The sequence below is a fragment of the Mustela nivalis genome, assembly GCF_964662115.1.
Source record: "Mustela nivalis genome assembly, chromosome: 6".
NCBI classification, from domain to species: domain Eukaryota; kingdom Metazoa; phylum Chordata; class Mammalia; order Carnivora; family Mustelidae; genus Mustela; species Mustela nivalis.
Genome location: NC_139025.1, coordinates 128530770 through 128548657, shown reverse-complemented (window position 1 = coordinate 128548657; position 17888 = coordinate 128530770). Strand labels below are relative to the sequence as shown.

The 17888-nt window shown below is 44.7% G+C and overlaps 1 protein-coding gene across 8 annotated transcripts in view; it reads right to left on the bottom strand.

Moving 5' to 3' along the window:
• Positions 1-17888, bottom strand: part of ADAMTS17 (ADAM metallopeptidase with thrombospondin type 1 motif 17) — a 327093-nt gene that overhangs the window by 247856 nt on the left and 61349 nt on the right. For all 8 annotated transcript variants that reach the window (XM_082736460.1, XM_082736461.1, XM_082736454.1 and 5 more), the window contains exons 4-6: positions 16166-16338; positions 1397-1480; positions 467-624 (exon numbers count right to left, since the gene is read on the bottom strand). In XM_082736460.1, coding sequence (XP_082592586.1) covers positions 467-624; positions 1397-1480; positions 16166-16338 — 415 coding nt within the window. The remainder of the gene's footprint in view (positions 1-466; positions 625-1396; positions 1481-16165; positions 16339-17888) is intronic.

Genomic DNA, 17888 nt, shown 5'->3' with positions numbered 1-17888 from the left:
AAACTCGGGGTATCCACTCCCCCTCCGCAACTGACAGCACCCACAAGTCAGTCGAGAGGCAACCTCAAACACAGGTTAGCTCTTTCCTGGTGAGCATTACATCTGGTGCTTAGGAGAGGTAGCAGATGCATTTTCTTGGAAGCTTTAAGACTTTTGGGTAACCAGGATTTTGGTACTTTTCTTTTAATAGTAACAACAGCAACAATTATGGCTAAAGCTGACTTCGTCCTTACTTTGGGCCAGGCACCATGAGAAGCACTTCTTGTGCTCATGGGATCCTTGTAACTCAGGGTTAGATACTATAATTTACCCCCCTTTTACTGATGAGGAATTCAAGGCTCGGTGATCTGGCCCATGGTCTGATTTCCAAGCCTGGATTCCGTGCAAGCCGCCCTCTTTTCCACTCCAAAGAGGGACATGCCTTTCCCCAGTTGGGTGTACTGCTACAGACCAAATCCAGCCTCACCTGGTAACAAATACAGCCGCGTCTACGGGGGGCGTATCATCCTTCCCTCCTGGAACCTGGTTATTGCCAAGGTACCGGGCTCCTCCATATTCCTCGTTCTGCCAGTGACAGAAGCTCTCCAGGGACCGCTCACCATGGTGCCCAATGGACAATTTGGCCTGAAAGAAATAGGGGTGGGTGGGGGGCAGTTAAAAAAGCAAACACCCAGAGAAGCCAGAGTTTACATTCAGAATATAGTGTGGAGACAACTGCTTGCTGGGACATCATCCCATGAAGTCCTTCTCCCAAATGCAATCGTAATGCTGGTAGGAAGGTACACAGACCAGAGAGAGGCCAGGGCCTTCTTTGCAAGTTCATATGAAGACTATGTTATTAAAAAGTATATATTTTTTTCTTTTCTTCTTCTTCTTTTTTTTTTTTTTTTGGCAAACTGAACTATGTACCCAACCAAGCATCATCGGTCTCTTGTTTTCAAGTTCATTGCTTAACTCCGCAAGTGACATTATCATGTGGGAATGTACTTGACTCAAAGACCAGAAAACAATGCTACAGAGAATCCAAATTTGGCCCGAGGCTGGGATGTAGCTCCAGAAGGTAGTGATTGGTTTCCAAAGACCTCACCATCTAGAGTTACACATGTGAGATGCGCCGGGAGTGTTGGAGGGATGCATACAGGCCCAGTGCTTAGAGTTCCCTAGAAATTCCAAGCACATCACGTGCACACCAAGCTTCTAGTAACAGTACCTGCCCTCCTCCCACTGGACATCCCCAGTCCCCAGGCCAGGGCACACTGCTGCCATCTGCAAAGCCTGGCAGGGCAGATAAGACTGACAACCACCTGCACTCCTCCTTAGCACTCCACAGCAACTAGGAAACTTGCAGACCAGTTAAGCCGTCTGTGTGCTCTGACGGGTGTCCGTGGGGACTTACAGGCCGTTGTCGTAGCAGGACGAGCTTGGTAACCTGAATGTTCACCTTACTTCCAAGGCTCTGGTGTTGAAACATATTGTACACCTGTCAAGAGAAAAAAAAAAGAATTAATGATGAGAAAAATTAATTTAAAAATAAAAAATTTGTAAAAATACAGTGGTATCCTGGATGGAATCCCGGAACAGACAAAAGATATTGGGTAAAAACTAAGGACATGTGCATTAACTATTGACTCTAGTCAATAATAATGAATCAGAATGCCAAAAAATAATCCAATGGGCAGAGGACCTGAACAGACATTTTTTTCAAAGAAGACCTACAGATGGCCATCTGACACATGAAAAGATACTCAGTCCCTAGGGAAATACCTACCCAAACCACAAGGAACTATGACCTTACACCTGTCAGAACGACTAGCATCAAAAAGTCAAGAAATAACGAGGGTTGGCAAGGATGTAGAATAAAAGGAACCCTCGTGCACTGTTGGTGGGAATGTAAACTGGCGTAGCTACTGTGGAAAACAGTATGGAGGTTCCTCCCAAAATTAAAAATAGGACTACCCTATGATCCTGTAATTCCAGGAAAGGGTATTTACCTAGAGGAAATGAAAACACTATTTTGAAAAGACATATGCACCCCCACATTTACGGCAGGATTATTTACAACAGCCAACTGTCCATCAACAGACAAATGGATAAAGAGGTAGGATACATCTATACAATGGAGTATTACTCAGCATAAAAAAGAATGAGATCTTGGGACACCTGGGTGGCTCAGGTGGTTAAGCTGCTGCTTTCCGCTTGGGTCGTGATCCCAAGGTCCTGGGATCAAGTCCCACACTGGTCTCCCCACTCAGTGGGGAGCCTGCTCTCTCTGCCTCTGCCTTCCTCTCTGCCTGCTTGTGCCCTCTCTCTCGCTCTTTCTCTGACAAATAAATAAATAAATAAAATCTTAAAAAAAAAAAAAAAAGAATGAGATCTTGCCATTTGTGACAATATGTATGGACCTGGAGAGTATTATACTAAGTGAAGTAAGTCAGAGAAAGACAAATACCACACGATTTCACTTATATGTGGAACAACAACAACAACAACAAAAAACGAAAAGAACAAACAAAAATGGGCTCTTAAATACAGAAAACTGATGGTTAACAAACTCAGTGGAGGTGAGTGCGGGCACGGGGGGAAATAAAAAAAGGGACTAACCTTAAAGAGATATAAACTTTCAAGTTATGAAATAAAAAAGTCACATCGGGACGCCTGGGTGGCTTAGTTGTTAAGGGTTCACCTTCGGCTCAGGTCATGATCCCAGGGTCCTGGGACCGAGCCCCGCATCGGGCTCCCTGATCAGTAGGAAGCCTGCCTCCCCCTCTCCCACTCCCCCAGCTTGTGTTCCCTCTTGCTGTCTCTGTCAAAGAAATAAAATCTTAAATAAATAAATGATAAAGAAGTCACAGAAATGTAAAGTATAGCATAGGAAATACAGTCAGTAAGATTGTAGTAACATTGTTTGGGGACAGACGGTGACTGCACTTATCATGGTGGGCACTGAATAATGTACAGATTTACTGACTCTATATATTGTACACTTGAAATATAACACTGTATGTTGATTATGCTTCCATAAAAATAATAAAAATGATACATCATTACTGATCCATTAGTTTATACCATACTATAGTAAGACGATAATAAGAGGAGATTTGTATATGGGAATTCTCTGTACTATTTGCTCAATTTTTCCATAAAACACAAATGAATAAAATAATTTTTTTATAAATAAGATAAAAATTACGCTCATTAAAAACTATTATTAATTTAAAAATTATAAAATATTAAAATATTTTAAAACTTGCATTTTTCCAGTACAGAAAAATCTGAAGAAAGAATAATTATATGAAATTTAATTTTCAGTGTTCATAAAGAATAATAACAAAAAATGTATATATGGGAAATATGACCCAGATTTATTTAAAAGGCCTTCTGGGGACGCCTGGATGGCTCAGTTGGTTGAGCATCTGACTCTTGATTTCAGCTCCAGTTACGATCTTGGGGGGGTCACGGGATTGGGCCCCATATTGGGCTCTACACTCAGTGGGGAGTCTACCTGAGGATTCTCCCTATCTCTCCACCCCTCCCCCACCATGCTCACTCTCTAAAATAAATAAATACTTAAAAAAAAGATCTTCTGAGATCTAAAAACCCCGATAAATATGAATTCCCAAAAGAAAGATGCCCATGATAGGAAACTCTGGAATCACACCCATATGTGTGCACAAACACACAAAGCTAAGCTGGAAATCAGTTGTTTAAAAAAAAAAAAAAGGCATAGAACAGTAGATTTCAAAAGAAAGAATGGGTATTAGATAATCCTGGTAAAAAACTTAAAACTCCCATTATGGGCTTTCATGGGGACGCTGAAGGGGACCTTTAAGAAGGGGAAGCAGGAGGTCAATGCCTTTGGCCATCCGTTATGTGCCAGTCTGTGTCATCTCTAACCCTCATCAAAACCTATCAAATTCAGTATCTCCACCACCTTCAGCTAATCAAGAGAAAGACACCTGCTCAAGACCCACAGACAGTCAACAATGACCCCAACTCATATCCAGGCTTGTTGGGACAATAAGGCCATATTCTTCCTTTATTCCCCAGAGTCTTCATTCTAACCACAGTGTGTCACGGAGACAGGATTATAGTAACAAGAGAGGATTTGTCCCTCTCAGTTTTGTGCCTCTTGCTTTTAGAACTTCATTATAAGGACCTCAATATATAAAAAAAAAGAAAAAAAAATCAAAGGAAAGCATTTCAAGGGGAAGAGAAAGAGGAAATCTCAAACAAGGCAGAGAAATCAAAGTTGACATGGATGAGAAAAGCCCATTGAATGTGAGACTCCCTGGTCCCTCTCCTGTAAATATGGACAAAGCAAGATGTGGAGGACATAATGGGATAATGGGATAAATATATATTATCCCACATATATTATATATATATCCCATATATATATTATCCTATATATATTATCTCATAAAATTCATTTTTTATATATATACAAAACATATAAGTATATATTATATAAATATGATGGGATAAATCACATAGGTGGTAGAAGAAGATATGGAAAGAACAGGGATGGGAGTCTTTTGAACACCTGGGGGAAAGACTTCTGCTTTAGTGTGTGCTGGCTTTCCTTTGTTTTTTTCTAGTTTGAGAGATGACTGATATACAACTTTGTATTATTTTTAGGTGTACATGATTTGACAGACACACACACACACACACACACACACACAGCAAATGATTGTCCCAAGTAGTTCAGCAAACACCCATCACCTCGCATAGTCACAATCTGTTTTCTTGTGGTAAGAACTTTTAAGATCTATCCTCTTAGGAACTTGCAAACATGTGATTCAGTATTATTAACCACAGTCACTTTGCTGTACATTATATCCCCAAGACTTATAATAACTGGAAGCGTGCACCTTTTGACCCCCTTCGCCCATTGCCCACCCCCATCTCTGGCAACCAGTAAACTCTTCTCTGTACCTAAGAGTTCAGCCTTTTTAGATTCCACATATAAGTGAGAGCACACAGTATTTCTTTTCCTCTGAGTTATTTCACTTGGTGTTGAAACGTCTACTTTTTTTTTTTCCCCCTGATAGACACCATCTAGAAGGGAGACTTTTCCAGCAGGAGCATTAGAACTTTCTGCTGTGTTCTTCGGTACATCAGCAGCAACATAAAGCAACAATCAGAACGGACAGTGGAGGCACAGTTAATTCAGGCCACCTGAAGCTGGACATACTGTGTGATACACACTCGTCAGAAGCCACGCACACACTGTCTTTGAGCATCTGTGAGAAAGGAATTAGCTGTGTCATTGCTTGGATCTTACTCTTTGAGAACTATTATTAAAGCAAAAGAAAATCTTTGTGTAACTTAGTATTCTTTCCCACAAGGAAAAACAGAACAACTAAATGTTGTTAGTTGTTCTGTTCTTACTCCTTCCCCCAAATTTATTCCCCAAGAACAAAAATAGCAGTCATTGTTTCTTTTTCTTTTCTTTTTCTTTCTTTCTTTTTTCCTTTTTTTTACACTGGACCATCTGTAGGCCAATTCTGAAGTCATGTCTTAATTACCTATCCCCAAACCTGGGTGAAGAGGAGGAAAACACATAACTTTTTCCTTGTTTTGATATTTTGAGAACCACCCAATGGCTGCGACTCAAATTCTTCCAGAAATATTCAGCAGTAGGATTGGGCCCAAAATGGAAAACCTCAATTCAAAACATGAAAAATAGGAAGAATGAAAACCTGCAGTTCTGAGGGAGAAAATTCAAGTCACACAGGATTTCAAGGTGCTATCTTATCATTTCCTAGAACATCAACACCAGCCACAGATGTTAGAGGACATATTATTTAAGGAAGGTTTAAAGGAATAACATAGCAAAGCAATTTTCAATGGAATTGGGACATGTCACAGAAAAGCTGCATGAAGACTGAAATTTCAGGAAGGAGAATCTATAGGGACAACCTCCCTTGGCAGAACCTTCCATTTTCTTCCTCACTGAACTGATGACAGCCTGGTGCCTTCTATACGACCCTACCCCAAAGGCCCAGTCGCTTCCCTTGTGGCCAATGCTCAAAAAGGAGGGGTGCTGGAAGGAAGACAAAGTTTCCTGCTTCAAAAGGTAAGAGGAAGGGCTGGGAAATGGGACAATTTAATGGGTACGGAGTTTCAGCTTTGCAAGATGACAAAGTTCTAGAGATGGGTTGCACAACACCGTGAACACACTTTCTACTGAACTGTGTGCCTACAAATGGCTAAGATGGTAAATTGAATGTGTACATCACCACAGTTAGAGTTTACCGAATTAAATTTTTGAAAGATACCTCATGCTCTAGTGACATTCTCTACCAAGCCCGAAGGCAGGTACTGCCCCTTGATGTGCACCAGGGTGTTCATGTCCTGAAAAGCCTACCTGGGAGCCTGACTATGGCCAGAGCACCTCATCACCTGCTGTGAGCTGTCCCATGTTCCCACAGAGCTCGGCAGGGCACAGGGCAGATGCACAGGATCTCCCAGGGGGGCCCAGGGCCAAGCCAGGCAAGCCAGACACAAATCTGACGACAGCCACAAACACAAAGCAAGCAGGCCCCAAAGACATGTAACGAAATCTCCTCGTCTTTTTTTCCCATGGAAATTTACGCTCAGAGGCAGTCCCGGAGGCGGCGGCCATATGATGTTGAGGGAGACACCTGGTTGGGCAAGAAAGAGCACGGCCAATCGTCTGGAAATTCTGTCTCCGGCATCCAGCTCTGGCTGCGTCCTGGCAAGTGCTCAGAGCCCGGGCTGCATGTGTCACGTTTCCTTGGCAGCCGGGGGTGCCGAGCCAGGGGGGACCCACTGCCAGCAGCACAATGCAGCTCTCCTTGCTGGGCGACTTGGGGACATGGGCAGGGAGGGGCAGACAGGGTGACAGGGACACATGGGGAAGAGCTATGCCAAGTGTCCACACAGGGTTCCCCAAGAGCACCACCTACCTGTGCCACTAAGGGCCTCCCCACATCACAGGTGGTTTCCATTCAGACCCCCGTACAGGAAAGGACTCTCTCCAGCACAGTGCCACCCAGGGGGGTGGTCCCTGAAGCAGCAGCAGCAACATCGCCCCGGCATTTGCTGGAAATCCATTCTGGAGCCCACCCCAGAACCAAAGAGCCCTGGGGGTGGGCCTGGCCACCTGCATTTTACAATCCTCCCCCCCCCTCACCCCACCCCCGCTGGCAGCTTCCCTGGGATGGCTGCTGGCTGTGGGAACCAGCGTGTGCTCAAACACCATGACAGTTTCTCTGGGCACAACGGGGAGGCTTGTTGTCTGTTTCACATGGTAATTGAGTAAAATTGATGTCATCTTTCCTCCAAACAGAACTTGCCTGGAACATCTCACGTTTTCATTTCACTCCACGGTCCTTAAGGAAGCTAAAAACAAGCAAAGCTCCAGCAAGTGGCCCCGTTTTCCAATCTGGCTGCCCAAACCCCAGGTTTTTAGTGTCAAAGCCACCTGTTTCTGTCTGCAATTTGTTCTTCAAAATATTCCCGCTCCTGTGTGACTACCACCCCCCACCCCCAACCACAGGAAAACCCAGAGATATACCTAGAAAGGCACGACAGCACATTGGGAGCAGGGACAAAGCCAAGTCCAGGGGACCATGCTGTGCCCTGCTGCCGGCAAAGACCCAGGCTGGCAGTGGCTTCTCCCCCCGTGGGTACCAGTGCTGGTGAGTGGTTTGCTGGGGACCCAGAGCCTGGAACAGGACTCCAGTTCCATGGAGAAGAGTCAGGCAGCGGGGTTTTGTTAAAACAGAAATCAGTGCACGCCACTCCGGTGCTTCGACCCCTGCAGAAGCTTCTGGCCACACATGAGTTAATGCCCCCCGCCTGCCCTGGCATACCAGACCGTGAGGTCAGCTGGTTGGCACAGCCCTCACCCACCAGAGACTGCCTCTTTCTGGGCCCCCCAGATGCCAGACAGAGCATGGCTGGCTGGCTCCTTAGTGTCTGCCCCCTTCTCACTGGAACATCACTTCTCACAGAGGTGACCTGACCACCTCACTCCCCCATGTGCTGTCACCTGGATCTCCGTAGAGCAGTTTGTAAAATCCACACGTTTTACTGATCTGTGTGTTGCACACTGTCTTTTGGTCCCACTGCATGTGCTCCATGGGAATGGGACCTGTTACAGTCCCGATTCTATCCCCAGACCCTAGAAGGGTCCTTGGTGCACATGAGGTACCCAGTAAATACAGCTGAATAGAATTAGGGAGTGAGCCTCTTTTTAGCTTATTTTTAATTACAGTAAATATATACAACATAAAATTTAGCATCTTAGCCACTTTTAAGTATACAGTTCAGTAGTGTTAAGTGCATTTACATTATTGTATGACGATCACCACCATTCATTCACGGAACTCATTCATCTTGCAAAACTGAAACTCTGCACCCATTAAATGCCACTCCCTATTTCCTCTCCCCAAACCCTTGGCAGCCCCCATTCTACTTTCTGTCTCTATGTATCATCTAAGTGGAATCATACAGTGTTTGTCCTTTTGTGAGCGGTTTATTTCGCTTAGCAGAATATCCTCAAGGTTCATCCACATTGTAGCCTGGGTCTGAATTCCATCCTTTCTAAGGCTGACGAACATTCCTTGGTACAGATAAACTACACTCTGTTTATCCATTGACCCATCCATGGACACTCAGGTTGCTTTCTTCTCTTGGCTGTTATGAACAATTCCACTATGAACACAAGTGTACAAATATCTGTTTATGACCCTAACTTACCCCTTTTGGGGTATATACTCAGAAGGAGAACTGCTGGATGACATGATAACTCTAAGTCTACTTTTTTTGAAGACCACCAGCCTGTTTTCATAGGGGATGCACCATTTTACAATCCTACCAACACATCACAAAGGTTTCATTTCTCCACATCCACTCAACTTGCTATTACATGTACTTTTAAATAATAGCACCCTAATCAAAAATGGTTGAAAGGCAGTGGGAGACACAGGCTTCCAGTTACGGGAATGAACAAACCCCAGGGATGAAGGTGCAGCATAGGGAAAACAGTCATTCGTATTGTAATAGCATTGTATGGTGACATATCATGACTCATGGAGCTGTCAAATCATTATGTTGTACACTTGAAACTAATATAATACTGTGTGTCGACTCTAAAATAAATTAATTAAATTTAAATAAATGAATAAGTAAATAAAATCCTAATGATGATGAAGTGGTATCTCATTGTGGTGTCAACTTGCATTTTCCTAATCATGGTAGGACACTGAACAACTTTTCTAGTGTTTACTGGCCACTTCCAGATCTTCTTTGGAGAAATGCCTATACAAGTCCTTTTGCCAATTTTTAAATCAGTTTTTTTTTTTTTTTTTTTGATGGTTGTTGTGTTTTAGGAGTTCCCTATATTCTGGATATTATCAAATATGTATTTGCAAGTGTCTTTCTCTCATTCTATGAGCTGTCTTTTGACTCCAAGGATAGTGTCCTTTGATGCAGAAAACTCTTCAAATTTGATGAAGTCTGATTTGCCTATTTCTTCCTTCATTGCCTGTGCCTTTGGTGTCATAGTCAAGAAGTCACTGCCAAATCCAATGTCATGATGTTTTTCCCCTGTGTTTTCTTCTAGGGGTTTTATAGTTTTAGCTCTGATGTGTTCAAGTCTTTAAGCCATTTCAAGTTAATTATTGTATATTGCATTTGGTAAAGTTCCAACATCATTCTTCTTCATGTGAATATCCAATTTTCTCAGCACTATTTGTTGAAAAGATGAACACTTCCCCCATCGAATGGTCTTGGCACCCTTGCTGAAAATCACTTGACCCTATAACTCAGGGTTTATTTCTAGGTTCTCTCTCTCTCTCTCTCTCTTTTTTTTTTTTTTTTTTTTTAGTATATGTGCTGCCAAAGCGAGCACTCTAGGCTCTCTCTATATTTGTTTTTATGCCAGCGCAACAGTGTTTTGATTACTTGAGCTTTTTGTAGTAAATTTTGAAATCAGGAAGAGTGGAGTCTTCTAACTCGGTTCTTTCTCAAAATTATTTTGGGTATTCAAGGTCCCTTGAGATTGCATGAGCATTTTGGGTGAATTTCTCCATTTCTGCAAAGACAATTATTGTTGGGCCTTTACTGCAGATTGCTCTGGGTAGTACTGACATCTTAATAAGAAGTCTTCCAACCCATGAACATGGATGCTTAAATTTCTTTCACTAATGTTTGGTAGTTTTTAGTGTATAAGTCTTTCATCTCTTTTATTAAGTTAATTACTAAGTATTTGTTCTTGAGCTACTGTAAATGAAATGATTTTCTTAATTGCCTTTTTGGATTGTTCATTGTTAGGTACAGAAATTCAACTGAACTGTGTGTAGTGGTTTTGTATCCTGCTACTCTGCTGAATTATACTGAATGTTCTAAAATTTGAGAGGAGGAAGTTTTAGGATTTTCTACATATAGGATCACGTCCTCTGTAAATAGAGAAAATTGTATTTCTTCCCTTCCTATTTGAATGCCTTTTCTTTCTTTTTCTTGTGCAACTGCTTTGGCTAGGACGACCAATATTATGTTGAATAGAAGTGGTGAAAACAAGCATCCTTGCTTTGTTCTTCATCTTAGAGGAAAACCTTACAGACTTTTACCCTTGAGTATGAGGTCCACTATGGATTTTGTGTAGATGACTTATATAATGTTGAGGTAGTTACCTTCTAGTCCTAGTTTGTTGGGTGTTTGTCTTAATGGGAAGGTAGTGAATCTTACAAATTCTTCTTCTAAACCAGTTGAAATGATCATGTGTTTCCTCCTTGTGTTGTGTTAATGTAGTGTATTACATTGATTGATTGTTGTATGTTGAACCATCCCTGCATTCTGGGCATATCTCCCTCTTTGCCATGGTGTATAATTCTTTTAATATATTGTTGGATTTGGTTTGCTAGTGTTATGTCAAGGATTTTTACATGGATATTCACAAAGTAACTGTTCTTTTTATTCATAAAGAACTATCGTTTTCTTTTCTTGTAGTGTTTTCATCAGATTTTATAAGTCAGATTTCTAAATCTACTGATTCATTCTCTTCACTAATTCTAAGTCTTTCAATTTTCTATTTCTTCATGATAAAGTTGTAAGTTTTGTGATTCTAGGAATCTAACCAGGTCACCAAGGTTATCCAGTCTGTTGGTGGACAGTGGTTTCTAGTACTCTCTTATAATGCCTTTTACTTCCATAGAATTGGTAGTCATGTGCCCATTTTTGGTTTTAACTTTAGTAATTTGAGTCTTCTTGTTTGTCCCGCTAGCCACAGGTTTGTTGATTTTGTTAATTCTTTTGAAGAATCTGCTCTTGGCTTTGTTGAGTTTCTCTACTGATTTTCTATTTTTTAATTTATCTCTGTTCTCATCTTTTACTATTTTCTCCTCCTGCTAGCTTTGAATTTAATTTGTTCTTCTCCTCCTAGTTCCCTAAGTTTTAGAGTAAGGTTGTTGATCTGAAATCTTTCTTTCTTTCTTTCTTTTTTCTAATGTGAGCATTTACAACTATACATTTCCCACTGAGTACTACTTTTGTGGTGTTCCATAAGCTTTGATGTGTTTTTGTTATTATGCATCTGTATGCATTTTCTCTTTTCGCCTGTTACTTTTCCCTTGACACATGCGTTTAGAGCATGCTGTTTAATTTCCCCATATTTGTCAATTTTCTATTTTTCCTTCCATTATTCACTTCTTACTTAACCCCACTGTGGTCAGGAGAAGATACTTTGTACAATGTTGAGACTTAATCTGTACCCTAAGATACAGTATATCCTGGAGAAAGTCCCATGCGTGCTTGTAAGGACTATTCTGCCATTGTTTTTGAGGATTCTGTATATCTGCTAGATTGAGTTGGTTTATTATGTTTGTCCAAGTCCTCTATTTCCTTACTTATTTTCTGTCTAGTTGTCCTATCCACTACTGGCAGTGGAGGGGGGTAAGTCTCTAGTATTACACAACTGTGTATTTCTCCCTTCAATTTTACCAATTTCTACTTCACATAGTTTGATGGTCTGTAATTAGATGTAAAAAGACTTGATAATTGTTATATTTTCTTGCTGTATTAAAACTTTTTTTTAGAGATTTTATTTATTTATTTGACACAGAGAGAGATTATAAGTAGGCAGAGAGGCAGGCAGAGAGAGAGCGGGAAGCAGGCTCCCTGCCGAGCAGAGAGCCTGATGCTGGGCTCGATCCCAGGACCCCAAGATCACGACCCAAGCCTAAGGCAGAGGCTCAACCCACTGAGCCACCCAGACACCCCTAAAACTTTTTTAATATATGGCATCCTTGTTTCTTTTTTTTGATTAAAGTCTATTTTGTGTGATATTACTATAGCTACTTCTGCTTTCTTATGGTTACTATTTGCACAGGGTATCTTTTCCATCCCTTTGTTTTCAACTTATTTGTATCTTTGGATCTAAAGTGAGTCTCCTGTAGATAGCATATAACTGGATATGTATTTTAATCCATCCTGATTTTTTAAAAATTTACTTATTTATTTGATGGGGGGTGGGGTAGGGAAAGAATAAGCGGGGGAGCAGTAGGCAAAGGGAAAGGGAGAAGCAGGCTCCCTGCTCAGCAGGTAGTCTGACATGGGCCGATCCCAGGACTCTCAGATCATGACCTGAGATGAAGGCAGATGCTTAACTGACTGAGCCACCCAAGTGCCCCCATCCTACTGATCTTTTGATTGGAGAATTCAATCCATTTACATTTAAGAAAATTGCTGATAAGGAGGGACTTACTTCTGTATTTTACTATTTGTTTTCAATAAGCTTTATAGCCTTTTTTTTTGTTCCTCATTTGCTGCATACTGATTTTTTTGTGTTCAGTTGAGTTTTTTATAATGAAACTTAATTCCTTTCTCATTTTTTTTTCTTTTACTATATTTCTTTAGAGAGAGAGACTGGAGGGAGGTGCAGAAAGACAGGGAGAAAGAGAATGTCTGGCGGCTCCTCAATGCCCAGCTCAGAGCTCAATGCAGGGCTCAGTCTCACAACTCTAGAGATCATGACCTGAGCCAAAATCAAGAACTGGACACTTAGCCGACTAAGGCACCCAGGTGCCCCTCTTTTCTCATTTCCTTTTGTGTATATTCTGTAGCTGTTTTCTTTGTGGTTACTATGGGGACTATACTTAATATTCTAAAATTATAATCCTCTAATTTGAATTTATAGCAGCTTAAATTCAGTAGCATAAAAAAAATCTCCACAGCAAGACGGCTCTTAAAAAGCAAATAAATACTGCATTATAACTTGAGATAAGGACCAAGTGCAAAAGCAGACTGCTAAAAGAACAGGCTGGCCTTCTCAGAGGGGTCAGCAAGGAGAGCGCCTCTGACGGGACCCTGACCCACAGCCCTCAAAGACAGAGAAGCTAGCTTGATAAGGAGCGGGGAGAAGAGCATTCCTGACAAAGAAAGACCACGAGTCACAGAAGAGCTTGAAGACCCGAGAAAGAGGCCCACATGGCAGGAGTTCAGTGCTGACATGGAGGAGGGACTCGAGTCCAGGAGAAGCAGGTGGGCCCAGTTCCACAGCCAGACAGGGCCGTGCAAAACAGGGAGGGCCGTGCAAAACAGAGCCATGCAAAAATTCCCCTTTAAGTGCATGGGAAGCCACAGAAGGGCTTAGGGCTGCTTAGTAACAAAGTCCTAATTCTGTCAGATGAAGCTCTTGCTGGCCATTCTGTGGCAAGGAATCAAGAGGGGAGAAAGTGACTGTGAAGAGCCCAGGAAAGCAGCTCCAGCAGTCACCAGGGTCTGAAATAATGATGGCCAGTCCAGGGCGGAGACGGAGAGAAACAACAGGCCCCAGACCTGCCCATGACTTGAACAGGTGAGACACGAGTCCCTCAGCCCTGGCTCCGAGTGCCTGTCCTACCCTGTACTCACTTACTAGCTGCACACCCTGATGACGGCACTCCTGGCAACCTTCCATTTCCTTCTCTGTGAGATGTGAGTATAATGAGATCCACCGGGTCTGAGGAGGGGAAGAAGGAGAAATAACCCAGCTACTCATCGCAGACGTCCATTCCTTTCCTTCCTCTCAGACACGTGCCGCTGGTTGGTGCTGATCTAATTCACACACACACACACCCAGGAGAGGCTATGAAAATTGTAAGCAAACATGTGATACCCAATTTGCCCAGCTTTGAAAGTGTTACCAAAGCCCTACGAGTGCCCAGGCTTGCCTTGGGGATAGGGGTCTGTCTAGATTTGGCCTCAAGGGTCCGAGCGGCAAGCGTAGGTGGGCAGGTCTCTACCCAGAGAGGCCCACGTGAGAAAGTCAGGAGGGTGTAGGAGCCTGGATGTCGGCCCCCTTTGACGCTCCTTCTGCAGCCTGCAGAGAGTATGTTGCAAGGAAGGTAGCAACTGCGCCCGCAGATTCCTTTCTAAATCCACCGAGGCTAGAGAAACAGAGCCAGTTCAGTCCTGCGGGCCCACAGTCAACTCCCTGATGGGAGAGAGCCAGGCTGGCTGGCTTCACCTCCCTGCTCACTGCACCTGGACACCTAATGACAGGGCTCCTGAGCCCGGCCACAGTCCTTTCCCATCCTCCTGGCTTAAAGAAGATCTCACTTCCTAACAGAAATCCCTTGGCTACAACAGCCACAGGAAGAACAGAATTCTCGGGATTTTCAAAACTTGGGTTTGAGGGCCTGGAGGATGGGAATGGTGGAAGGTGGTCTTGTTCAAAAGAAGGTACTACATCCGCACACAGCTTGTCTTTAAACTTGCTGAATGGCGACCCCACCACGAGAGCAACAGAAACCAGCTCCGGGTGCTGGGAGTCTGTGTAAGTGTGGTCAGCAGACTCAGCCCTTGTTTGCTTTCCGGCCTCATCGGACTGGCCAAGAAACCCGGACGTGACCGGAGGTGACCAGAGGGGTCCGTATTAGCGCACACACACCGGAGGCCCTTCGCCACAGTGGCCCCGCTCTCACTGGGTAGGCCTCATCAGGGAACATCTAAATCCCCATTTAATGGGGTTGGCCCCAGATTTGCCCTCGGCAACAGGATCTGGAGGCTCCAACCTCTTTGTCCAAGCAGCGGAAAGGGCGTGAAGAGCGCTGAGTGAAAGCCAGGGCTGGGGACCGCTCGGTCCCTGTGCTTTAGTGTTACAGCCACGGGCAGCTTGAGGGCACCATCGCCACAGACCCCCCTCCGCCCACTGGTCGTACTATAGCTGCCCCCCGTCCTGACCACAGAATTATGGAAACAAATATCAAAGTGGAATTCTGCCTCATCACTACTTGAGCTGCCGTAATGAGTGGTTCCTCCTGGCACTGGTGCTCTGGACAATTAAAAAAAAAAAGAAATGAAATGAAATGAGCTACAGATGAAAGAGGCTGGTGTGGAGCCAACCCCAGCAGCTCCCCTCCGGGTGTCCTCTGGGCAGCCCAGCAACATGCCATTCACCAGCCACCAGGAGGACTCGGGGTTGTGCAGAGGAAGAACACGTACTTCTCAAAGACCAGAGGCCAGAGGCCTCTTCCACCCTCACGCCTGCCCCTCAGCTCAGCCCCTCTCCCCACCCCATGTTCTCCATTTCCAATGCCCCTTCTTGCCTTTTCCCATTCCAGTCCCCACTGAGCACAGCTGCGGGGCTGGTTCCTGCCTCCCTCACCCTTTTCAGCAGCCCCACTCCTCAGGACGCCCTTCCCACCTGCCCCTGTCCAGTGTCCACCCTCACCCCTCAGACTCCCCCACTCCCTCCTGCAGCTGGGTCACACCACCTGCCTTCCCACACCATCAAGGTGACGGTTTCCTACTATTCCCATTCAGGGAATAGCTTTGTGGCTCCTTCCCTGTACCCACAACCAGACAAGCTCTCCCCGCTCCAACTTTCCTCCAGCCCTCACAGCCCACGGCAAGAGCTGATCACACTCAAGTGTGATCCTGATTCCTTCTACTAGACCGCTGACTCCTTAGAAGAGGAAGTGACGCTTTCAATTGTGACACCCCGCCCCGGGAGGGGTCCAGCACTGAGGAGAGGTCTTGGCAAACCACTGGTAAGAAGGGCAGGCAAGGGTCAACCATGGCACAGACCCTAGCACTGAAGGTACGTCGGAGGGCAGGCCCTCCCCAGGGGGACGGTGCTGTGTCTCCATCCCCCAGCCTGGGGAAAAGTCAAGGACATAGCCCTCATCCCGGACGGCAATGGGCGACTCACCATGTTCATGACGGTGAGAATGAACCTCTGGGCAGCCTCTGCCCCATGGTACTGCACCATGTCGGCATCGGCCACCACCAGGGTCTCCACCGTGTGCTCGCTGGTCAGCTGGATGGCGTTCCTCCGCTCCCGCCAGTCCTGGGACGCCCTGTCCCTCCTTGGCTTCTTCTTTTCTAGAAAAGGACAGAGACATCCATGCAGTCCTTGGCATTTTGATTTCCAAAACTGGACAGTGAAGCAGCCTTCTGCTGAGCCTCCCACAGAGAATGGTCAGTCTCCAGTGGCCAGAAGCTGGACCTCCACCATCACAGGGTGTGGGGGGGACACACCTAAGCTCACATCCCCAAAGGGGGAGCTGAGGGGCAGAAGGGGACTCACACCTGTCTACATCGCAGCCAAGGAGGCCCACGGAACTGAGTATCAGGGAAGAGGGGACCTGTCCCATCAGAGGAGAGCAGACAATAGCGAGAAGTCGGCAGAGGGGAAGGAAGCCCAGACCCGCTGGGGAAGTGATGAGAAGGCACCTCAGGTTAATGGCAGAGAACCAGAGAGCTTTCTGAAAGGGCTAAACCCACTTCTGACAGCTGCAACCCAGGGAGGGGGCACTCTGGCCACTGTTCTGACAGTCACAAATAAGAAGCCCTCAACATTAATAATCACAAAGCATTATATCAAAGAAAAACAAAACATCATCAGGAAAGAAAATCTCATGACATGCACATCCCAGCCAAGACGGGTCCTTTCCTGAGCCCGGGGAAGGGTCATTGCTGCCTCTCTAGATAAACTCATTCCCTATCAGATCTGACAGGGATACGCACTCACTGTTATTGATTAGAGCCCAAATCAGAGTGGGCAACTACAAGCTGCTAGGCGAGGGTGACCCCGGCTTTGTTGGCGAAAACCCCTCTGACCAGTGCTAAAGGCTGATTCGAATAGCACACATTTTCAGGAACCCAACATATGTAAACAGAAAGGCACTTCTTAAATGTGGTAACAGTTATTTCCATTTTGAGCCCTAGACCCTACAGAAATGACTGACGTCATCTCTGCTACAACGCAGCGAACCCAGCCTTCACACGCACAAACCAGCTTCAGAGAGTAACCTGATTCTTCCAGAGCCCAGAAAGCACACCGTGAAGCAGGCTGAGGTATGGGTCATCGTGAACAAACAAGAATACTCTGTGCCATATAACGTACACCTGTGAAAACCGACGAGCACTGCAAGTGTCCAAACACAGAGAGAGAAAGCCACGATGAATGGTCTGCAGCTGGGAAAGGCACGTTTGTGATGATACAGTTAAATCGCAATTTTGGAAAGATTTAGCCTACAAGTACCTTTGCTCCCGCCACACGCCCCCCCTCCCAAAAGATGAGTAAGTAGCCAGACAACCAACCAACATAGGTAGGACACAGCTAAAACATGAATGGTAGGGGATATGTGATCTTCACTTTCCTTCTTTTCTCTATATTTTCCAAGTGTATACAATGAACCCAAATTACTTTATTCGTTTAAAATAATGATGTTGAGCTTGAGAAAAACACAGATGTCCCTTTCACATTCTCCACAACAATCCAGAAGGCATGGGGGAGCTAGAGAAAAGCAAGAGGAAAGGCACGAGTGTGCTGGTTGTGTCTCTCCTTGCCCAGAACCAGGTCCACCTCCCAACAAGTCTTCTGGGCCTCTGCGGTGGAATGAGGGAAGAGTCCATGCTAAGACAAAAGG